At 41.2% G+C, this 25,610-nt stretch overlaps 1 protein-coding gene across 5 annotated transcripts in view; it reads right to left on the bottom strand.

Moving 5' to 3' along the window:
- The window catches only part of FARP1 (FERM, ARH/RhoGEF and pleckstrin domain protein 1), a 202,596-nt gene that overhangs the window by 159,409 nt on the left and 17,577 nt on the right, over nucleotides 1–25,610 (bottom strand). For all 5 annotated transcript variants that reach the window (XR_005956037.1, XM_041478251.1, XM_041478250.1 and 2 more), the window contains exon 2: nucleotides 3,094–3,289. Coding sequence is in view for 4 of the 5 variants with exons in the window: in XM_041478251.1 (XP_041334185.1) it covers nucleotides 3,094–3,264 (171 nt within the window). In the remaining variant the exon portion in view is untranslated. The remainder of the gene's footprint in view (nucleotides 1–3,093; nucleotides 3,290–25,610) is intronic.

The raw sequence follows: 25,610 nt of genomic DNA, 5'->3' as shown, positions 1-25,610 counted from the left end.
ATTTACAGGCCCATACATAGGCATGTGGATATCTTTTCTCTCTTTTTTGTTAATTTTTTTTTTTTTTTGTAAGAAGTAATATAATGAGCCAAACATGGTATGATTATATGGCATCAAAGCACTAACACCTGAAGAATAATATTCCTTTAGAAACTCAAATGACACTGGAGTTACTTTACTTTTAAAAAGCCCAAAGAGCAGCAGCACTGAGGGGTAATGGAAGTAGGCCACATTTTCCTCCTGTTTTGTTATATACAGAATGGACATAAAAATCTGATGAATTTGGCACCCATAATAACAAGTCATCTGTACACAATGTGAGAAAAGGGATTGCTTAAGGGCAAGGATATTGAATCATGTCTCCTGGAATATAATTTAAAAACAAACCAAACTAAAATTCAATAAACAAGAAAAAATAAACAAGCGCACAATAAAAACCTAAACCCATGACAACGTTCAAACAAAACAATAACATAAATAACAAAAAATACTACATAGATAAGGTCTTATAGCTAATGGGGCAATGGTGCTGAAGGTATAACAAGAGTAGCACAGAGGCAGGACCAGACAGATTGACAGTCCCAACTACTTCACCAGTTCCCAGAAACTCAGAAGGAAGTAGTACCAGCATCTCTTTCCATTTTTACGCACACTTCATGAGAAAATAATAAACTGGCATCATTAAACTTCATACCATCCTACAAGACACACTACAAGCATCAATAAAACCACCCAAAGTATAGCTCATTTGCTAACACAGAAAGGTTTGTGCAGCAAAATTCCTGAAATTGTAGGAAACACAAATCCTTCTCAGTTTATACTTGTATCATATTTGCAGTTATTTTCATAATCATAGCAGCTCAGGTTTTGGGAAGCGCAGTTCAAATCTTCAACCACGCAAAAAGTCTTTAATTCTCCATTGAAAAGCAAACCCACAGATGTGCTTAGGCATGTATGTTTAATGTCTTCTGCCCACGGCCACACTTGCTGCTCCTAAAATACTTTGTTGAAATGGTATCAATTTCCTTTTCTGTGTATACTGCACCAATTTGGCTAAAAACGTGAAGCTTATAAATAGGAACATGGGGGTTCCAACATGAATAAACACCTCAATTTAGATGTATCAAAACTTAATCAGTTTTGTGAGATGGGACTAAAACAACTGATGTCTTTTAGAGCAAACTGAAACCAATGTGTATTCCTCCATTTGACTATGCATAGGTTAAAGACAAAAGGCTTTAGAAAAGATTTGCTGTAAAAGATTTCATATCTAAGCATCCCGCATATTTCACCACAAGGTCTGACTTTCAAACCAACTGGGCTTTCCTCGAGTAGTGGTTATGAAATAAAAGTCTCTGAAAACAATCATATTGAAGCGATCTCAACAGAAAGTTGTTCATATCCCCAGGTCTTCCAGGTGCTGCTGAAGTTAAAAACAAATGAAATGTTGATATCTTCTAATATTAAAGACCAAAAAATACTGTTCTCTCTAACTCCCAGAAGCAAAGCTGGAGTTATAGGGTGCATTGCATCCACATAATTTTATATCTTCTCCTAAACAATTTAATGAAAGGAACCTAACAGAAATGGTTTCTGTTAAGTGTCTGCACATCATTTTCAATTTTCAAAATACAGTGAATTAGCATCTACAGATGCCAAACTTGTCTCTGGAATATTAGAGATATTTATATCACATAAAAGAGCACCAAAATTTTATTAGTGTTTGATGATTTAAACTATAACTACACTTTGAACAGCAACAATTATCTAAAGACTGCTTTTACCCAAAGACTGTTTGCTATGGATATTTGACAGGTGTTCTGAAACGCACAAAAGTGTAACAAGGTGCTACATACATGGGCATTTTCCCTGATGACAGTTCAGTTCACCCACAACCTGCCTGCCCAGAGAGTTTACCTTCCACTAAAATAAAATCATAGTTGCAGTTGGATCACAAACAGCAGCAGAGAGCAGATCAAAAAGCGTCTGCATGTACACACAGAAAATAGACAAACAAACCTCATAAGCAGATCGTAAAAACATTATAAACATGTATTTAAATTATAATTTTCATAATCAGAATTCCTTCATGTTAATACAGGGGTAACATTTTTCCCTAAACATACAGTTTAGGGCACTATATGTCCAAGACCACTGTATCTCAATCAATGTGATCAATGTGATCCTCCATTTTACAGAAGGGAAATCTGAGCCAATGAAGGCATGAAAATTACCGTAGCTACAGAAAATGCAAGTAACAAAGGATGAAATTTGAACTCAGGTTTCCGCTTTCCTATTCACTGAAGCCTGAAGACTTTGAAAAATATACATTCCAGTACACTTCCATAACAGCAGCAGTGTTCAACCACATTTCATGTTAATTGTGTAAGCATGGCATGTTAAAATCATTAGTGGCTACCAATGATTTTAGATCGTGTGATACTGGATCGGTCTTGGTATCAAAACTAATTCTAACTGATTCTGCTGATCACAACAACACACTAAAGCAGCAGCAGCAGCTCTGTCTCCTTGGCAAGGACAAACCCAGATTAATCTCAACAGGGTACAGAGAAACTTTAGATGAGACTGCTTTGCTTCTTTCCTTGCACTCAACTTCTGTGAGAGCACTCAGTGCTTGTAAGAGTGATGATATAAATTACTGAAAACTTTGATGATTTCAAGTTAATATCCTAAGGACTTGCCAGAGGAAAGACAAAAAAATCCGTATAGATCTGCAGTTTACTGGATCAAGAGCAAAACAGCAGCAAGGAAATACATCAACTGTTCAAAAGGTAGAGGAAACACTAATGTAATGTTTGAAGAAAAAAAACCACCAAGGACTTTAACTTCTCTTGAAGCTGTTCAAACAGAAACAGAATTAATAACTGTAATCTACAGTCCACTTCCCTGTTTAATGCTATTATATTGCACCATGATCTATTTAATGCTGATATACACAACAACAATTTTCTCTGCAGCATGAATTCATTAGCCAAAGAATCACAGCTGAAATAAAAAGAGAACTGGTTTGAGAATATGCATTATCAGAAATGCCTGAATAATCTTTGGCCACCCCAACCTCCACATCCTTACCGGAATGTCAAATGTTTCTTGTGTGTCATCCAGCATCTGAATTTTGATAGAGACAAGTTTTCCTGGAGTTGTCATAGGTGGCTTCTGTCCATGCTCCAAAGTACTGATCCCAGCATTTTCCTGAGCTCCTAAGCGGGATCCTGCTGTTGGTCTCTGTTCAGTTTCACCCATGTTTAGGGAAACTTGTTTCTTATATCTGATAAAAGAATAAGGGCAAAGAAGACGATATCAGTCATAAAGAAGATGTTTTGCACATAAGCATCATGGTATATATGCTTGCAGGTAGTAAATTGCATGACCATTAACAACAAGTAAGAGCCATCACAATTTTTTCTTAATGTCTCATATGAAGACAAGAAAATCAGGCAAATTTTATACTTTTCAAAATACACAGTCTAATCACCTCCTGAGGGTAAGGCTGATAGACAGGCTACAGTACTGCACAAGGGAAAATTATTCCTTTTCTCCTGGAAAATAAACAATACCACATTGGAAATAGAGCATGACAGAATCCAGATTTCAATTAATTATGTAAATGTTTAATTATTTATGAATCAGGCTGTTATCAACCCCCCAATAGGATTCCCAGAGAAGGTAGGAAGGTGAGAAGAGCAAGTGAGACAGCTCAGCACTTGCTGACCATCATTCCCTCTTGGCTACAACAGCACTTTTTCCTTCAAGCCTTCTCTGGCACTTTGCAGCTGCCACCTTGACAAGGGTCTGCAAACAGGGAAAGCCAAGGAGTACAAGATGACACCAACTATAAACTGGGGACCAGAGCTGCTCTAGACCTGGGGCCTGGTCTGATCCCACTGATGAGCCAAGAACTGTGAGGACATGCTGCTGGAAGGCCAGAAAAAAAGCCAATACTGAATGAGAAATTCTTCATTATTGGCACAACTTTGAACCTTCTTTTTTAATTCAAGCATTATTAGTTTTACTTGTTGAATGTTACACATCACACTAGAATTTTATTTCACTTTTCCTACCCTGCTTTTTAACACTCTAGATGGGTTTCTGATGAAACCCATTTCTACTGTCCATTTATATTTCTTGGTAAATGCATTTTTATTCTGCATGACTTTTATACGGTGATCAGTGACCAAAACATGTAGCACACAGATGGGCACTAAGGGAAATGTAACTTTCCAGCTGAACAGAGGCATAAGAAGAGTACTGCCAATCACTGCCTGGCTTTAACTCTAAGGTTATAATTATTGAGAAGCCTATATGGGAAAAAAAGGAAGCACAAGACAGCCTATGAATTTGTGAATGCATCACCAGTTCTACAGGATTCTATAAAGAACAGTGACAGGTAATAAGACACCAGTTCCCACCATAAGGATAGAGTAAAAACAGCCCTGTCTTTGGCAGGATACACTATTTACTACACATTACTCTTCCATGTCCTGACTAATCTGTTCCCACAGATTTTTTACACAGCAAATACACAGGCGTAAAAAAATTTAAAACAGCACTTGGATTAAAAGAAATATTAGCTGAGAAGGAAGGGAATTAAAAATTATGAATCCCACACTTCTAAATAACAGCTCAATGGGCACAAGTGAAGGAGAAGAAAAAAATGCAGGCAAGCTTTTGCAGTGATTCAGCACTAACCTGCCCATCAAGGTCAGAGATATTAGTGATATCTACCCAAGTCCATGCCAACCACCACCAGCGAGGCAAATTTTTCCTCAGTTATCACTGCAATCTAAAAATCTATGAATAATCAATTATATTTATCTTATTCTTTAAAAATAATTAAATTAAATATTTTTATAAGACAAGCAGTGCCAACAAGAAAGCTGCAGCTGGAGGCAGGAATTCCAGAAGAAAAGACACCAAGCCCTACATAGAAATAAATCTTTGCAAATAAATCTGGTTTTCCTGTGTGTGGAGTACACAGGATCATGTAAAAAGGTAGCACAGGCACCCAGTCTAGAAGTGCACAAAGACTCTGGTCCGAGTAAGAGCTCTTCTGAAGTCGCCACATACCCCAACCAGCACCAAGAGGACAGACAGGACCTCTGCAGTGTTACTACAGAAGTTTTTGGCTATGTTCTTTCCATTAAATCATAAATACAGGAATCAACCAAGTCAGTTCAAGTGACACCATTAAATAACCCATGCAAGGAAATATTACAGGCATTGAACCCTTCTATAAATGTTCTTCTGACTAGATGATACAGTTGCCCCCACACACAATCAGACACACTAATAAACTTTATGAAACACATAAAAACCACTGAAATTTAGGAGCCAAAAAAAATCATGGAGGAAAGGGACAAGCAGAACCACTCCATATGTACAGCTGATTTTTTATTATTATTAAGTTAGTAAAATAGAAATTCTTGTTTTATAGATACATTTAAGCATTTGGTTATAAACACACACTTTCATTAGGAAGCAAAGATCTAAGAACTATTGGCTACCCTGATCACAAGCATCTGCTACTTGAAAAATTAAAAGAAGACCTTCCATTTTTTAACCTATATGCCTAAACATCAGCATACTGCACTGGAAGTTATTTAGGGTTTTTTTCTGCATGCCACTAGTCTCACTATGCTGCTGTCATAACATCAGCATAATATTTTTACTATACCTTTATGTAAGAGGCCTTAAAAATTACCCTCTCTAAAATAACACAGCACATCAGTCAAGCTGTATACCTTTATATCACTTTGATCTAGGAGACAGTGAACTAAGGTCACAGAAGGCAACTGAAGAGTATTAAGCAACATAGAGCAAACCTGAGGGGATTAGGATGCCTAATGTCTGTCATGATGAAGAGATGGATCAGGTCTGGAGAAACAATAGAGAAATTCAAAGACACTCAAGTAGAAAGACGACAGTAAATTGGGGAAGGTATTAATCAAGAAGAAAGAGCAGCAGCCACCAGATTCTAGCATACGCAGCTCTGAGCAAAACATGTGGAGACAGACAACCAATACAGACGCAGAAACAAAAGAGGATTCATCTGAACTCTGAAAATTAAGAGTTTCTGCCTGCTCTTTCTGACAGCTGTTGAAACCCAGGGCCAAAATCTAGTCTATTGTTTCAGCTGCAGCTTCAGTGGATGTCAGTGCCGCTCTCAGTAGTGCTGTAGCACCTGCACGACGGAGAGAGCCTGCTGCAGAGAATGAACCTGTGTCCTAACCTGCGTGAGGGGAGAAGTTAGTGAGACAGCAGAGCTGCCCATGGGGGAGCCTTGTCCCCTTCTGCTCCTTCCCAGCTCCCACCCACACAGTCCTGCCTGATGCTGAGCACTGACTCTCACCCTCCTCAGACTGAGCCACGGCACCTCTCTTAACTCAAAAGAAAACAATTCAGTGTTTTGCTCTTGGCTGGGTTAACAAATTAAATCAGCTCTCGGCAGGCTGGAAAATCCAATGCCAGGGTGAGCTAAGCCCAGACAGCTGCTGTCAGGCCACTGGGCTGACTAAAGCTTTCTATGCTTACAGCACCTGGAAGACACAAAAAAACCCCTACAACTGCCATTAGATAGATTAGGAGATGTTGTTGTTTTGTTCTAATCACACATTAATAACCCTTTTCTACAGATATTAAATGCTTAGATTAAAAATATAAGGTCTGTAGATACTTATGCAGTAGCTGGACAAAGGCCACAATATGGTTCAACATAAAGCCACCTCAGTCCTCCATGTTCAAAGCACACACGTTTTATAGCATCGGAAAGGTTCTGGCCAATTAAAATTTCCACATATTTTTTCTTTGGCAGGATGAAAAAAAGTATCAAACTCACTTTGTCCAAAGGGAGCTGCGAGTATAAACAGCACCTGTTGGGGCTGGGGCAGGGAAAACAGGGGCAGGAATAAAGGGCTACAAAAATTGGCAGGGAAAACAAGGGCAGGAATAAAGGGCTACAAAAATTACAAAATACTGAGGAAAACAGAAGTAGTATGTTGGAATAGATGCCACTCTGTCTCTCACCTACTCTGCTCTTTAGGTCAGACCAGGGCTCAGAATTTGATGCAAGAGGCTCCCAAAGCCTGAAGACTCCTGCTCTGGGACAGTCGTACCACATATCCAGGCCCTTTCTACTTCTTTTGCTTTCCTTTATGACACGTTTCCACAGCATGAAACAGAAGGGAGCACAGTGCTCAGGACACTCTTCTTAAAGGTGGGGAAGCCTGAGGCACAGTGGCATGGTGTGAGTATAGCCCTACCAAAAGCACGGAGCAGATTTGCACACCTTCAGTAAGAGAAAATTCTATACATGCAGCATAAATTGTCAGTGATGCTGCTTTTTCATTAGTACATCAGAATTACCATAAAAATGAAATCAAGCATCTTGAACCCATATTAAAAAAAAACAGTAATAGCATAACAAGGCAACAGGACTAGGAAGACTGAAACTAAAATTCAGTCTGAAATGATGGGAAGCAGACAGAAGGCCAATACAGATCAGGTTTTTATACTGTGAAGCATTATCCTGCTTAATTTCTGCAAATCCCTGGTAGAACTGTACAAAACAAATATGATGATTTAAAAATTTTAAATTATTCATGTAAATCACAGAATCACAGAATATCCTGTCTTGGAAGGGACCTAAAAGGTTCAGTGAAGTCCAACTTATAATTCCTTTGATAAAACCCAACACTTTTGCAGAAGCAAAGAAATGGGAAAAGTTCTTAATAAAAAAATAGCTCAAGCTTGAAGGGCAGTAGTACAGACACAGGTGCTGGGAGTCTGGGCTGTCTGTTTCTCTGCTTGCACCCAGCAGACTAAGTCTGACTAAGACTCTAAAGGAAACCTTGCAGCTGAAGGGATTTGTGTTCAGTTTCTTGTCTGCTCACATCCACAATAGCCAGACAGAGAAGGAAGGCAATAAAAATTCAGTTTTTCTGTACCATTAGACTGTCTTCGAGGTTAAAACAAAAAAGATTAACACTGTAAGCAATGGCTGCTTCATGAAATGAGAAGTAGAGAGGCTCAAGGTGAGGCATAGTCAAGAAGATAGGTCACATCTAGTCCCTTGTACTGTCAGTGGAAAAGGGGATGGAGGGTGAAGTCCTTAACCAGGCTTAATTTCTAAGCACAGATTTATCTTTTTTATCTTTTTCCTGTCCCTAAAGATGCAGAAAATTAACCTTGAAAAACCTTCCTGCCCAAGAAAACACCATGGCTGCCTACCAAAAAAAAGATTCTTCAGCATTCTGCAGACTTCCTAAAATCTGCAGCAGTAAGAAATTCCCTCAGCTATGCAAGACTATCTCTAAAAGAACAAAATTCATCATCTGTACTGAAAATGAAGAGAACCCACAAAACTGCCTATCTTGGTCAGACTCTGAAAACCTCTCAGTAACACTCTCTTATCCCTTGACCCAGTTTCTGTGGGATGGTTATGCAGCTGGACAGACTAAGTGCTCAGGTTTGTAAAGAAATAGAGTACACTTAGTTAACACCAAACTAGCTAGAGCCTGAAAACAATGTCAAATTTAGGGACCTGAGCAGTAACACAAAGCTTTAAAAACTCAAACTATTCAGTATGCCAGTAATGTGGCCTGAAGTCCAGAATAATGAGCATTTATGACTGTACAGGATACAAAACACCTCTTGCAAGCCTATCATTCAGAGTGCCCACATTCGTTTCTGGCTTTAGGGCCATTCAGCTCCCAACTGCAACTCATTTATCTTCATTGCATTCAGGTCCTAAAACTGTCTGCAATTCTGTGGCACTAGCAGCTGTCCCAGATTCCAATTCTTCTGCCAGATGTCAGCAAAGAACAGTCCCACATCCTGCACAAATTTGACGTGTGCTATCCTTTTTCCTCAGCCACACACCTGTCAGTAGGTCTATCAACAAGTGCAGCAATAGATAAATCTATGCTTTTCCAACTGCCTCTGCAAAAATCCTCATCCCTTAAGCACAAATACGGACTGCTTTGTGAATTAAGCCAATCTGGTCTACAAATACTTTATTTCAACCCACAACATTGCAATTACTTTTGATGGCCATAAGTGATATTGAACAAGTCAGCAGACATATTGATTCACTTTGTGTTACGTTTCTGGACAATGTTGCATTTGAAAATGAGTGAAGGCAAAAAACTTTTCTCCTTCCCTGCATCTCACATAAGCACGCAGAGCCATTGTACATATGCAAGTGAGCAATTAAGTAAGCAAAACTTCTTACACTTACCCTCTCAAAGGAACTCCTCAGAAACCTCTTCATACAAGTTACTCTTTTGTCTGATTGTGACTGTTTCCCAACCTCTGAAGACTTGCACTTTGTTCTTCACTACCCATACCTGGCACCCCAATACCATGATCAAGGTCACTTACTTGAATCAGGAATGCCAACATCATATTCAAACCAACACAGCCAATTTTGAAGTTTTTGATTCAGGTTTTAAATCAGCCAACTTGAAGGCACTGTACAAACAGGTAATTCTGGCTACACCTGGAAGGAAAATTAGCGTTTCATCTGCTAAGCCAAGGGGATGATTAGCTCCAATTGCTCAGTTAGTGACTATCACCCAACTACGTTTTCCCTTCACATCCAAAGGCACAGTCTGAGCAAAACAGGGATCTTGTGGAGCTGTGAATCCCTTAATAGACCAGAGGGAGGTATTTCCACACAAATGCTTCATTTGTTATAAGTTAAAATTTGAATTAAATATTTCCCACTTGCTTTGCACTTACTGCATCACCATTTAACTACCATGTATGTGTTTACAACATGCTTATACATGAAGTTCAACACTGTTTTCCATTGAAAATACTTCCCTGACACTTTGCTTTCCCAACTGGACAAGACCATACCTCTTCTACATAATTTCTGCTTTATCTCAGGCCAGGGGGAAGATATTTCTTCCTCACTGTGAAATTCTCAGCCTACTTTCTGAGATGTTTTTCAACCCATTGACAAAACTGCCTGCACAAGAAATTATGCTCAGGAAGAAGCTGCAAGCACATATCATATACTTACACACTTGATTTTTTTGACACCCCTCCTGTTTTGCATAACCTGCCAATTCTGTCACTAAAACCTATGAAAAAGTGAAATTCAGCACGGTCACACAAGTAACAAAATGTGATTAAAAAAAAACCCACAGGAGAAAAAATATTAAGAGTAAAGACTACATGAAATACATGCCGAAGTCACCCATCTAATCCTTCCCTGATGATAAAATGTGTTGCAGCAGTGAGAAAGTACATGTTATCATTTTATGAAGACGTAAAGCATTTTACAGTTGAGATATAAAAGCATCACCATGTGGACAAAAAACTATTTCACATTATGAACAGAAAGACTTGTGGAAGCTTTATTGCCACATGGTAAATGCCAGGAACTTACAAGGACAGTCTAAGAAAACCTTTACTTGTTGTGTTTCCAACCAGTAGAGTTTCCTGATTAACTGGGTCATCGCCTGAGCCCACAGTTTGTCACTAGAAAACACAAATGAAGTGGGTAAGAACTTTAAGCAGTTTGGTGGTTCAATAGTGGCACAAATCAATCCTGAAACCATTAAAAGCATTTTCCAAAACCCTTTCATGCCATCACTCTGTATAAATAAAGCTGTTGCACCAGCTGGAGTGCTCTGGGCTCATTCACCCATACAACACCTCATGTGAAAGCCAAGCCGAATGTGCTTATAGTAGAACAAAGTAATCTGATTTACTTCCAGATTTAACAGAATTCTGAAAGGGATCCAGCAACTCATATCCAGCTTCAAGCATAACGTAGACGTTTTCCATGAAATAAAAACACGTCAAAAGAATAAGTAACACACTACATTAATACTACTGTTCAGCAGTTGGGGGAAAATCTGATACAGTCCTGGTTTTGAGAAATAAAACAGCTCAGGGGAAATGCTATTTCTCTGAACCAAGTATGAGTATACAGTAGAGGTATTCACACTGCCTAAATGCAAGCCAGATCCTCCAGAGAACTGCTGACCAGAGACTAATTCAGGCATTCAGTGGCCCTTCAGAGGAGCTTCTCCCTGCCCTGAGCTCACAGACCCCTACCAGAAGAGCAAAACACCACGGTCAGTGTGCCTGGCCCCGCTCTCTCTCCTGCCGGGAGCCATCAGAGGTGTCACTCCGGGCACCCCCGCACTTGTGCTGGCGTGCTGCACGAGCAGGGAGCAGAAGGCCAGGAGCTGCAGTGCGCACACTGCGCTCATCAGGGGCTGGGCACCCCTATGGCCCAGCGGCTCCAAACCACAGAGGCAATGATGTCAGTGCTCAGCACCGGGCAGCCACACATGATGCCTGTCCAAACATGTTAAATTGAGGCCATAATGGCCTTGACTAGTTTCCTTTATGCCCAAAGCTTGTGATCAGACTCCCACAAAATTATTACATAGCTTGTACACCCGGAAAAATGCATTTATGGCCAAAGTTCTACACTCAGTACATAACCCACTACAAAACTAGAAAAGAATTCCTGATGTTTTAAATATCTAAACGTCTGTTCCCAAAAGAGACTTTTTATACGTTTGTAAAGCTGCTTATTATGATTGAATATACAATGATTGTTTTGTTTGGGTTTTTTTAAATTAAGTCTTTTTATACAAGCCTTTATTATTCTTGACCAAGGAAATATCACATTTAATAATGACACAGTACCAGCAAGAAATACTTGTAGCATGAAGAAAAAAATTGCTTTATGTACTGTTGTTTAGAAAACAACTTAATATATTCACTTGCATCCTGCTGGAGACAAAATGGGTCATGATGCGTGATTGTATAATACTTACCCTAGAGTGTTTTTAAATTATGCCATTATTATGCCATTATATTACTCTTTAAAATAATTCAAAAATTCTTTTAAAAATTATTGCAAAACTCTCAAACTTCCTTGGGTTCCTAATTCTTTTCTCTTTGTGCAAATACTTCAATCAGTGAAAGACTCTACCTGTGCTAAGCATCACAGTCCAGATACTGCCTTGTCCTATGACAGCTCTCCTGATCTTTCAAGATAGGGTACTTTTGTGTCTTTAGATAATTGATAACACTGTGTTTATTCTGTGAACAGCTCTCAGAGATACTGTGAGAGATTCACGGGTATACTGTTGCTACAGGTAGAGCCTCATTTTATGTTTGGCTAAAATGATAGCATTATATATGCTGCATGAAGACAGACAAGGGTGGGTTTTCACACAAGACAGATGTATGAGGTTTGCAGAACAAATGTCTTTTCCCACTGTAGCTAACTTCACAATGAAAAATGACGTCAGTCGAAAGCACAGCACTATTAGAGCAAGCTTTAGAAGCTGCACCTAGAGAAGGGCTTTCCTGTTCAACCACACCATTGTCTCTATATCAACAAACCTGTTTCAGTATAGATTACATCCCTGTGGTTTCTTGCTACATCTCAAAACTAATTACCCACCTGCTTGGAGGTGTGAAAAAGTATTATCTGTGGAATCGGTACTTTTTACTACTAAAGGGGACAGTGGAAAGCACTGATCTCTTCCTTGCGAAGCTGGCAAGGAGAGATAGCAGAAACACTGCCAAAGCAGCCCACCAGTCTGCAATGACCTCCTCGAAATGCCATAGGAAGCAACGCTCCAAAACAGCCTTTACATTCCAAGCAAGACAAGTGCAGGACTCAGATCCATTTTTAAAATTCAGATATCAAGAGGCAGAAGCTGACAGTGCAAGATCAAGCAGAAAGAGGCACAAAATATATAATACATTTCAAATAATCCAACATGAATGCTGCCTGGAAGATTTTTATAGGTCTTCTCACTCAATACAAGGCTCCCAGTAAAGCAGCATGGCAGAGGACACTGCTGTGCTGGGCAAAGCAGGCACGCTGGGTATTAGATTGCTCTTCCTTCCCTTGGAGAACATCCTATACTCCTCATATTCCCTTCTTGGCTCCAGAGTCCAAGTAACTTTAGATTATGCTGAACACGGAAATCAGTTTTTATACCCATATCCGATGGTAGCACACAGCACATTCACGGCAGGCAAAGGCCTTTAAGGAGTCAACAGCCAGGAACTCCCAGGAGCCTCTCCTGGCTGAGCATGCTCCAACGCCGCTCGCTTTCCCAGTGGCAGCCCAAGGACTGCCCGCAGAGCGGGCGAGCACGCGCCAGCCTGGGAACAGAGGAGCCCAAGACTCCTTTCATTTCCATGGCTGCCCAACTGGAGCAGGTCCAGGCTCTGGAGCAGATCCAGGCCCTGGAGTACAGGGAGCCCGTCTTTCCTGTGCTGGCCGTGGCCGGGCTGCCGGCACCCGGGCAGCAAGGAAGCGAAAGGAGTGCATCTGGAGCGCAGCAGGGACAAACGCCAGACCTGAGGGAGACGAAGGAGCACACTGGGTCAAGGGCCCAAAACAGGAGGGAGGGCAAGCGCAACAGGCACGGAAGGGAGCCAGGGATCTTTAGGCAGTGCACAAAACAAGGCAGGAAAAAGGAAAAAGTTGCCTAAATGCAAGAAAGAAAAATTGGACAAGGATGGGGAAAGGGCGGGCACTCATTCAGGCAAGATGTCTGGTGTCTGACAATGACTCTGCAAGGGAGGTGAAAGTGCAGGTGAAAGATAAGAGAATAAGAAGCCAAAATTGAAGAGGTGCCCTGAAAAGTGCAAAAGGATTGTCAGGAAGGGCAAGACGAATGCGGGGGGAGGGGGAAGTATGTCACGTCTGACAGAAAATATCTTATTTCCTTGTGCATGGACAATGACATCAGGCTTTATTCCTGACAGATTCCTCCAGATTGATTCCAAGCCTGTCAGAGGTCAAGAGGTATCTGGACAACATCCTCAGGAGGCACATGGTGTGATTCTTGGGGCTGGCCTGTGCAGGGCCACGAGTTGGACTCAGTGACCCTTGTGGGTCCCTTCCAACTCAGGATATTCTATGATTCTACGATTTCCTTCCAGAGGTGGGACCAAAGTCAACAGCCCTATCCTGCATGTACACAACTCAGAGGTCTCCCCCTCTCAGGGTGAGAGCAGGACAGAGTTCACTGCCACTGCTGCTGTCACCTCTTACCCCAGTGCCAGAAATCCCCACTGAAGTGCATAAACCCCACAGCTGCTATGGCAGCTTTCACTTTCAAACAGAACAGATTCTCATTTCCCTCTTTAAATAAAGGAATACTGCACAAGGAAGAGATGAGAATCAGGAATTGTTTGCATTTAAGCATGTCATCAAACTACAACTTACCCTTTTCCTGTTCTTGCACACCATAACCTTTACCAATTACCCTCCCTGGATCTGCCAAAAACTCTGTGTATTTCACTCCACAATGAAGCACAGTTACAGGAAGGCACTCAGGATTTCTTTTTTCCACCCTGATCTATCCTTAAGGCTTAATAACGCCTTGAACTCTACTGTTAAGACAGAATTAACAATTATCTTTCTGTGCTTTCTGTAGAGGAAGCTGATTTACTTTCTCGAAAAGTACTTATTCTAACTTCATGATTGTTTGAAGAGGAGGCATCACAATATCCTTACTTCTTATATGGGGAATTACAGACAGAAAACCCAAGTTTTCCAAGAGCCAGTGTAGACATTGGCTCCACTAGGAGTTTGGAGTCTAAATCCATTTATTGATCTAGGTCAAACAGCATGAAAACCCACTGCTTCTGTACACACAAAGCAAGGTTCTTAAGGCTAAATTTTGCTTTGAGTATTTCACAGCCAACAGCTTGCTTTAGACATGACTGCAGGCCACATCCAGGAGCATGAGGCTTTCTGAAAATTTGCGTTTGCTAATTTTCTCAAGCTTATCAAGAGTTTAACCATTTTCTGGGTGTTTAAATCACTTCTACCAATGCAGGGAATTCTGTTGAGAACTGAGTCAAGTTCCTTAAAAGCAGGAGGCCATCACCATTTTGAGCCACCCTTCCCTTTCAACATCTGCAAAAGGCAAGGAAAGGGAGCTTTCTCACAGACAGTGCAATAGACAACAGTGCCCTGCAGTAGGAGAACTACCTCCACACCCAACAAATAACACAAAGATTGCTAGGTGGGGAAAATGCACATAAATAATTACTCTTGTGTTGTAATTCACAAAAAGGGAGAACTACATCTTTACATTGTGAATTTCTGCTTTGCAATATTAATAATGTTATTTAAACAGCATCTGATCTATAATTTTCCAAGTATTAAGATGGGTTGACTTCTCATGTGAACATGACTGGCATTACCTTGAGAGTCCAGAAAACACTATCCCTAATTTTCATAACTCCTGAATATGAATATTTCAATTCCCACAAGATCTACAAGTGAAGCATCTACCTTCAAATTACACCTCATAAAATAAACAGTGTAGGATTTGCTTTTGGCATTCCTTTCACCTCACCCCCAACTTCTCCACTCCCATAGATGCACCAGCAACTGGAGATCTCCTCCAAATACATTCACCCTCTGTCTCTGATTCCAGCCATCCAGTCACACACCCAGACACACACCCCAGTCTCTTCATCTTTCAGTGGAGGAGATGAGTACTTGTGCAAAGCTCAGCACACTTCAGGAGCATGCACACACAAGCTTTTCCATGTGGAGCACACTGGTGCCCAGTGAGCAGAGCAGGGAAGCTAAAAGTGTTGGAGGGAAGGAAAATGGATATAAAATGACATAAGCGTTGGATAGATGGGAGGGGAAGGAAATTATCATCTACTGTGCACTGATGTAATATTACACAGGTTGTTTTATTTTATGTAAATTCATGCATAGAATATTTTCAGGGGTTTAAATCACTACAGCAGAAAGGCAGCCCACTTGAAGAATATTTAAACATCTACCAGGTATGGAAAATTTTCCCCTCTAGCAGCAGATAGGATTGTATTTTCATAGGGTCACTAACACAGCCGGGCTCTGCAATCTGGGCTGGCCTGCATGAAGCAGTCTGCACTTTTCCCCAGGGAGCACATCACTGAAGAGATGGTAGTCATGCTCTCATCCTTGGAGGAACTCCTTCAGCTTAAGTTTGGATTGGGACATGGAAAAAAAACCACCAAATGTGAAAACAATGTGTTGCTACCCCTTACAGCCAGGAAGCCCTGTATTTTGTGAAACTCTCAATGTGCATCCTCCGAAAGGATGGCAAACTCACCTCCATTCCAAGAGGAAGAGATGTTCTTCAGAACAAAGTCACAGCCAATCTGACCCACCTGTCCTATACTAGTGATGAACAAGTCAAGGCAGGTTCCTGCCTCTGTGGAAGGCTGAGAAGGCACATTTCCCTCGTCTGTACTTGGGGGCTGCTCTTCTTCTGGTTCTCCAAGTGCCAAAACAGGCATATAAATACTGCAGAGTATCACAGGGAGGACGAGGGAAGCATAGGCACATGTTGCAGCTGCCAAATGCAAAGCAGCACATACAAGCAACAGAAAAGACTTCAAAAGATTTCATCTCTTCTGAATAGCAGTTGTACCTTAAGCAGTCCTATCTGGTACCACTTTCTTCCTAAATACACAAATTTTGTCCAACACAGGATATGGAGAAAGAAGACATAACTTTGAAGTTCACCACTCTGACTGATTCAGAAACAGGGGAAAGTCTGAAAGTATTTACAACTGGTAAATAAACCAAGAAGAGAAGGAATTAGCAATACACTGTAGCCCATTCACTAACATACTTGCACCCTGACATCACATCAGTCCTTCTCCATTCAGTCCCTACTGAGGACTGAGGAAGGTCAGGGCACCCTGACCACAAAAGCAGCAGCAGGAAGAAAGGAAAAGCCCTGCACCCGCAGCAACACATACAAACAAATAAACTTACTGCAGTTTCTCTTGGGCAGTCAAAGAAAAATAGTGATGAGAAATGGATCAGCAGAACCAACACCTTGCTCACCAAACAACCCACTAAGAGACCACGTGGGGTTTCTCCCCTTTGCAAGTCAACCCAGAACACTTTCCGTCTGCTCCAAAACCTGACACTGAAAGACATGAGTTGATAAGGCTGCTGTGGGGTTATTTACTTGCTTCCCAACATAAACAGGCACGCTGTGAGTCTCAGGAGTGGAACACTGAGTATCCCCCCCGCCACTAACTTCTGGCCCAGCAATTCAACAGGAAGCAATGCAGGAAATCCAAGGCATTGGTGTGATTCCAACCCATGCCCTTCCTGTCTGAGGAGAGAGATCTGAAAGCATCCAGGACTCCTGCTAACAGAAGCAGTCAACACCTCTGTTGAAGGCCAGGGCGTGGGGGGGAGGAATTCAACTGCCCAAGCCGAAGCTAAACATAGTCTAGCCAGTACACATCAGAGAAGACCATATTAATTGCCAAGCTGTGTTCCACTTCCAATTTTCTGACGTTCAAAGACAAATGACACTGCAATCCGGAGGTAGTGAAGCCATGCCCAGCTCTAGGCACGCCAGCCAAGGCTGTGTAGCTCTGGTGCTGCCTCAGCAAGGACACCACGAAGGGGAAAGAGAGGTCACCCAGTTTGCCTCCCCTAGCTCCTTGCAGCTGCTGTCCAGGCATTGCTGTACACAAAGCAGTATTTTAAAACTTGTCCTGCTAGTTCCATCCATGATCTTCTACCTGTCTGCAACATCCTAGCTGTGGGGTTGCAGGAGACACAGTAAAGCTGCCAGCTGGTCTCTGCAAGAGGATGCTGTTCAGGCAGCAGCACAGGCTGCTAAAGGCACATCATCATGTAGTCTGCATTTCCCCTGCTCAGCACAAGGCAATCTCAAGGTTATAATTATCCAGGGTATGCCCAGGATGGTCCCTCACACACCTCGGACTATTGCACCCTCCTGTAATGAGCTGTAGTCTGCCAGAGTGGCACCACTGAAGTGTAGGAGACAGGAGCAGGAGGTAATAGCCTTGGCACACTACCAGGGAAGTCACTCCCCCATGTATTAGATACTACCATGAACTTTCATCTTTAAAACAAAACATCAAACAAATCTGCTTGACCTGCCAGTCAGTAAACCCACAACAACACAAATATACAAACAAAAAAAGGAAATTCCAATTAGTTAGAGCCAGGGGAGGCAGGGAAGGGAAGAGAATATTCTTTCCTGAATCTATTTTTAGGCTATGTAAGGCTGTCTGAAACCATGGCAATGAACCTGCTATAAAATCCCCTTGCCAGCTCAATGTTTTGTTTCCTTACAGACAAGGATAAATGAGTACATACTATGGATTAAATAGTCCAAACCAGAAATGAATAAACTATAAGGCTACTGGAAATGCATTTGTTGGTTATGAAAACTATTGGTTAAGAGAGGCAGGAGCAGCTGATCAGAAAGACCACCCCACTGAACAATCCCATGTCTCATAACCAATCGTTTATAGCCCAAATAAACAGCGCCCAGGTGGGATCAGCCTCCAGACTGCACCTCTCCACCTCCACCATCCTTGACTTCTGGGTGTATTTTGACTTTATCAAGCACACCCTCAGTGTCCAGATTCATTCTTCAGGCTGCTCCCATGACCCAGCTGTGGAGGTCCATGTCCCCATCCCACCATTGCCTTTCTTCCACCCCATCAGCAGTCCAGCGCTGGGGCTAAGGCTCAGAGGAACAGGTGATCTGCCAGCAGCACTGACACAGCAGACACCAAGCACCTGGCAGCTGCAATTGCTTACCCAATCACTTTGCCTAACTACACACAAAATTTCTAAGAACTCTGTAAGGAGTTTGTAAGCCTTCCAGCTCCAAGAAAGAGTTTTTGCAAAAGAACGGTGGGCTTGTGCTTACTGAAGCACAAACATTATTGCATGAAACAAAGAAACTGAGTCTGACCAAGATTTATCCTGCTGAGGGTATGAGTATATTCAGATATACTCATTATAACTGCTATCAAAGAAAGGAAAGATCTCGAGGTCCACACTCCTACCAGGCTGATGGAGAACACCCCACTCTGTCTTCCACCCAGGACTGCAAGTAAAAACTTTGGTTTGTATTCTGATTGGTTTAAAAGAGGTAAATAACATCTTCACAGTTATCCTACCCTACAACTTAAACATGAGGTTATCACCCATGCTATTCAGTCTTGTGTGAAAGTGAGAGCAACCACCTGGTAAAAATGTGCCTCAAAGATATTTGATTCCAAGATATGTCATTTTTCTAGTGCTTCTTATTAAGAACAATGAACAAACAGAAAACAAGCAGATAGTTTAATTTTTTAAAAATGTATACCCCCTTGGCTTTGTAAAAACAAAAAAAAACAAAACAAGAAAGCTGGAAGAGACAGTACTTTGCTCTTTTGCCATTTAAATGAGAGTAAAAAAAATCTACCCACAGCTGAAAATTCAGAGATTTCAACAATTTTAAAGAAACATTTCAGAATCAATAATTTCTATTAACACCTTTACATCTGCTGCCAAAATAGCTCATTCTATATTCTTATCTGGTTGGTGGTATTAAATTCATCCTGGTTTTTAATCCGCTGCCATGCACACCAGATTGGCTGCCAATCTATGCCACTTTGGAGGACTGAAACATCCTACAAAACTCAGCTCTGCCTTCATAACAGCTTTGCTTGGCACGTGGGGGAGGAAGACAGAAAACATACCTATCTCAAGACAGTTAATTAACTACCCAGTTCTTTAAAGACTGACATCTCAATTATATTTTGATTCTATATGCTACTAAGTTTTCTGCATGTATCAGGAGGAAGAGGGGGAGGAACATCTCTAGGTCTTTAAAACTGTTACTCGGCAACATAAAGGAAAAAAAGCCCCACCCAAAGACATAAAGGTATGCAGGCTGAAAACATTAGAAAATGCAAGATTTCTTCTCTGCACAGACCACAGAGGACAGGTAGTCTCTTCTGCTCAGTGCTGTTAGAGCACACACATCACCCAGGCGGTATCAGCTTCCAGCATTGCTAAGCAACACCACGCCACATTACCTCAATTGATTCAGGGGAGGGAAGTTGATTCAGGAGCCACTGAGAAAGGCAGAATCTAGATAAAAACGGCTGCACAAACCTCACACACACAGAAGCCAGGATCCTGCAGTCAGAGCAAAAAGCAATTAAGGAAAACCATGGGGACACACACACAAACTGAAGAACAACAAAAAATAACCACGTACATAAAGACAGAAGAAAGGGGGAAATGAAGTCAGTAAAAGAGAAAGTGTTGCTATCTTGCCTCAAGTATTCTAAGACTAGAACAACGAACTACCTCTTTCTTTACAGGAAGTAAACAGCAGTAAAACATCCAGAAAGCCATTACAGGCATGGCAGGCTAAGTCTGATCCTCATCAAAAGCAGAGCTTGCACATGACTGAGGATCTTTGTTACCAATACTGAAGATCAAATGGCAGGAATTAATATTAAACATTCAATTGTGAATTGCTTCAAAATCAAAACACACATTAACTCTTCGGAACAATAAACATCTTCCCTTTAATTCTAATCCGAAATTCTATGCATGTCTTAAACATTTGAAGAGTTGCATTTAAATCCTGATATGAATACAATCCAAAACAAAACAGTTTACATTGGTATACTAAATAAATCCATTATCAATCCAAAAATTTGAAAAAAACCCACTTGTGTAAGTTTTTTAATTGCAATGGAGATTTTTCTGAGCGATAAGAATTGCAAACAATTACATACAGCTACACTGTCCATGAAAATAATTAGTGCAATAAATGCCAATTCACATCTATTTATATATTATTATTGCCATGGCTTTGGGACCTGCTCAAGCCAACATAAACTAGGACTCAGGCAGAAAGTGGTGCTCCCCCATGGCTGTATATTGCTGCCTTCCAGCAAGCTCCTCCTTTTCAGCTCCTGTTTCACATATGGGAAGCACTCAGGGCACAGAAGGAAAGTCTGCCCACCTACTCAGCAGGGCCAAGGGACAATGGAGACAAACTGGCCACCACTCTCCCAAATTCAGAAAATGCAAGGTGTGTATGGGTGCAGGAAGATGGCACAGGCATAAAACCACAGCAACACTAGAGTAGACTTTAGGACCAACAGCAGGTCACCAGATTTAGATGCTGTTTACCCAGAAATTTTAAAGGTACTTCAACACATCGCCACAGAACTATTAACCATGCTGCCCAGCTTCCCTCTAAGACAAACTCAAAAAACAAAATGTAAAAAGCTGAGGATGTACTGCCAATTTCAATAAAAAAACTCCAAGGAACAACAGGCTGGTAGCTACAGGCTCACTTCTACACTGAGAAAGTGGATAGAAATTGTAGAACAGATCAGCAGGCATGCAAATAAACATGACAGAGGAAAGTCATCATGGCATGACTTCTTTTGCAAACTTGCTGTGACCTATTATAGGGAAGTCTGGTATGTATGATATGTATAAGATGCCTGGATCTCTAACAAACCTTTGACAATGTCTCTCACCACAGGCTTTTGAAGAAATTGAATTGTCATGGAATAAAATGGAAAGTCCTCAGGTGAATTAACAATTGATTAGATTAAAAGAAACAGCACAGGAATATACAGCCAGTTTTCACAAGAGCTGTGGTTTTGCATTTGTGCTAGTCAATGCAGTCATTATTTATGTGAAAAAAGGAGCAAGCTACAAAATTATAAAGCCAACTCACTATGTTGAGCTGCAGATAGATTTGTCAGGTATTTATTCACACACACCACAAAGTCACAGCCAATACACTGAATGGGAACCCTGGAGTCACCACAATTTAATTAAAGTCAGGAACTACACACTCACAGATGAAGAGTTCTGTGCTGTCTGAGAAAGCAAAGGCAGCAGCAGGAGTGAGCAGCTCAGGGATACCTGACAGGAACACCACAGTAGCTCTGCAGCTACAGATGCTGCACCAAGCAATTTTCAGAGAAGCATTCTGCTGATCAAGAAAAGATTCAAAGAGTGACAACAATGGGAGGTCTGAAACAATTTCAACCTAAGGAGAACTAAGCAAACAACTGCATTTAGATTAGGAGGAAAGACAGATAAAATGCCAGACATAAAACCATGAATGGTATTACGGAGAAACCAAATAGGAAATCATGTCTTGGAATAAATGAATTAAGCAGTGCAACATGAAGTTTATCAGGCACCTCGTTTAAAAACAAGAGGAAAAGGAGGGACTTTTTCCATACCACAATTAATGGCATTGTCACAGGATGTTATGATGGCAAAAATTTAAAATACATTAATACATAGTTAGACGTATTCGCAAGAGAAAGTCTGTCAAGGATTGTTAAACAAAGGAGCAGACATGACTTTCTTGCTCAAAGTCCTTGAACTACAGCCTGCCAAAATCTGGGAGGGATCACAGTTTTACTAACACTTTTCCCCATAAGTACCACTACTGACTATTACTACAGGTGGAATGCTGGGCTAAGCCAGACCTCTGCCTGGAAATATCAAGACTAAATCATTTCATTGCTGGCAAACCCCATCTTCTGAGAAGAAACATGAATAAGCAGCACCTGCTGAAGCCACAATTCAGACAAAGGTTTGCTTCCTGTTGGAGAGCTGCACTTGTTTTAACATGTTCCTCTTACATGAACACAGCTATGCTACATGTTTCTGGACTGGGTGAGGTGTAGCAAGTCTGTAATTTTGCCTACACTGAACAATCAGATTTACCTACTTCTGTTTTGTGGCCTGGTACTGAAAACCTCATTAGAGGTGAGTTATACAAGAGGAACTTCTGTCCCCCATTTCAGGTGGCTGAGCTCAATTACGGCCCTGTGCTGGTGAAAGTAATTTGAGAAGTTGCACACTTCCCAGAAGTTAGTAGCAGAAGGGGATGAGGAAGATAAAGGAGGAAGAAGAAAGAGGCCACTGTACTTCTGCAGGGATTTAGAAACTGAAGGCACTACAAAACAGCATTAAAGGTTGTTCTGCCTTCACATCCCCAGCCATGCCTGTAGCTCTCCTCCCTAAAATGGCTGTCAGGCAAACTATGAATCTGGGAGACGTCAAGAAAATGACCTCTTGATGAGATTTATGAAGCACTAACAGATTTATGCACCCACTCATACGGTGAGATATTTACCCACTTGCACAGCCTTACCACTACATTATAAATACAATTATTGTTCATGCAGAGCAGCTACTCTGTTGCATTTCTCACCTGTTGATAAAAACATGCTTAAAGTGCCTTAAAAAAAAGTATATAAACTTTGGTTCCCTTGCAGAAAGTGAGCTTCCAGAGAGAAGTAGATTTGCATTTTTCATTATCACCACCCATTTTTAGCTCAAGTAACTAGAAAATATTTAGACCGTATGTATGTTATTTCTCTTGGGAGAAACTGATTGAGCTGAAACCCAGAGAAAATCTTTCCCTTGGGAAGGAGGAATCAGTCATGCAGAAATTCCCAACTTGAAATCTCTTTTCAGACAGCAGGCTAATCAACAAGCTCTCTCCTGCTTTGTGCATTCTTGCTCTGCCTCACACACTGCCTCTTACACTTTCATGTTCTGCATGCAGACACGCAGAACTAAAAAAAAAATTAAAACTCCAAGAAATCAACCAGTCTGTTCCAACACTGTACTGGGTTGCCACTTCAGCTGCCCCGTAAGTTCTGCAGTGTGTGGTGGCTCTCCTGTTCTGCACAAACCATCTGAAGCCAGGGGAACTGGGACCCCCTTCAATTACTGCCCAGACTCTCAGCTGTACAGCCTGACTACGTGAAGCACATAAAACCACAGCTGGCTCCTACTGGCTCCCCTGAAAGGCTTGCAACAGAACAGCTGCCCACATTTCCCCTCCTGCACAGAAGAGAACACCAACAATAACTCAGGCATGATATGGAATACTTCTGAGCTGCTTGTCAAACAACAAAGCTCAGCCCAGCATGCCTCATGCTGCTGTGCAAAGAGGTGAACTCTTCATTGAGGTATCAGCAGCACTTGTCAGATGACAGTAAATCTGTTAGTGCTTCTTTTATCATGTTCTTGGGCTTACTTGTCTCCATTCAGTGAGTATCCTGAAAATTTCAATACTGGCACTAAAATGACTGATTCAGTGACGCACCCCTACTTCTCCACTGTGATTTCAAAACAGTGCCACTCACCAATGTGCAGCTCCATCCAAAGCACCAACATCACACAACTGCTTCCCCACCTCTTCTGGTGACACTGTGTTCCCACGCCACTCTGCCTTATCTGGAGATCATGAAAAACCATAAGTGTTTGGGCTACAGCTCTAGACTAGCTCTTGGTACCTCCTTTCTCTTTGCATAACTCTGAACTACCACTAATTCTGAGACTGTTTCTTAAATAAAAGCAGCACTGCTTTGTTTTCAAATAAAAAAATGAGGCATGTCTCCGTGAATGAATGTTTCACTGCTACTACTCTGTACGTTACCAGTGCTAGATACAGATCAGAATATATGACTCCAGATCATTTAGTAGCAGGTAAATTTTATTCTGGAGCCACTTTTAGGCAACTAGTCAAACAGGACAGGAATAGGCCATTAAAATGTGTGACCTGTACTTTCCTATACACACCCAGAATCATGTTTATTCAGTCATGCACCACCACCTGGGACTTTCATGGCAAGCATAACACCTTCAGGAAAAACCAGACCTCATTAGTGTGGTCAACTGTTTGCTCCAAATAGAAGATATTTGAAAACTATGTTAGAAAAGGAAGATGCCAGCTTTTCCCTCTCAGGCCTCTACTACCTTGTTCCATGTTCTTATGCTTTCAGCATTAACTCTTCTCTTTCCATACAACACACACAGTCAGAAATCAGCCTTAACAATTTCCTATGCATTACAAATCCTTTGAAGATATTCTTAAGATATACCCATCCATCTTGATTTTTTTTCACCACCTGAAATTTCCTTCATGTTTTCAATTTCAGCAGCTTATGATCCTTGTATTTTTCAAACAAACACTACAAAGAAATGGAGACAAGTATCAAGTAATACCCAAACAAAAGATCTCGATAAGGTAAAGATAAGGCCTGGATGTAACACAAGGGAAGCAGCTGGCTGAAGGGAGAAGAAGGGCATGAAAGAACACTGCAAAGGCCCATCACATCACCAAGAACATTTCTTCATCCTTCAACTTAGCACTAAGAACTGAAGGCAAAACAGCCTTTGACTACAAACAAAAGTAGCATCTGAGCACTGGACTGAGCTCTGATCACTCTGAAAAGGAAAGCTCAAGCAGAGCCCTTCTTTAAGTGTATGTGAGAATGTCTGAATTTTCAGTCTTGCCTTTCTGAAGAAGCATCTCTAACATTACAGGGTATCCTTTGATTAGACTCATAAAAAATCTTCCAAGCCTCTGCAAAGGAAAAGAGAGTTCAGAAGCATGAAGGCATCTACTGTTGCTTATGTAAATGACATTTTGTTATAACAGGTTTTTAAATAAACTGTCTGTTCCATTCCTCAAAATGCTGAGATTATCACAGCAAGAAAGAAAAGTAGAAAATAAACATGCCCACAAGAGCATACAGTTTCCAGGAATTGTGGTTAGGAAGAGAATCTGCTTGCAGTTTATTTCATTTCCCCCCCAACAAGTGAAATCACAGGAAATTCAAGTTCCCATGTGTAGGGGACAAGTCTCTTCTGAATACACAAGCAGCCATGCACAAAGCAGCCTGCAGGGGAAAGTGAAGTGACAATCTCTCAGAGACAAACACATTGGAGGTGTATCACA

This window comes from Pyrgilauda ruficollis, unplaced genomic scaffold (genome assembly GCF_017590135.1).
Source record: "Pyrgilauda ruficollis isolate IOZ18807 unplaced genomic scaffold, ASM1759013v1 scaffold44, whole genome shotgun sequence".
Classification (NCBI taxonomy): Eukaryota; Metazoa; Chordata; class Aves; order Passeriformes; family Passeridae; genus Pyrgilauda; species Pyrgilauda ruficollis.
This window is presented reverse-complemented; position numbering and strand designations above follow the sequence as displayed.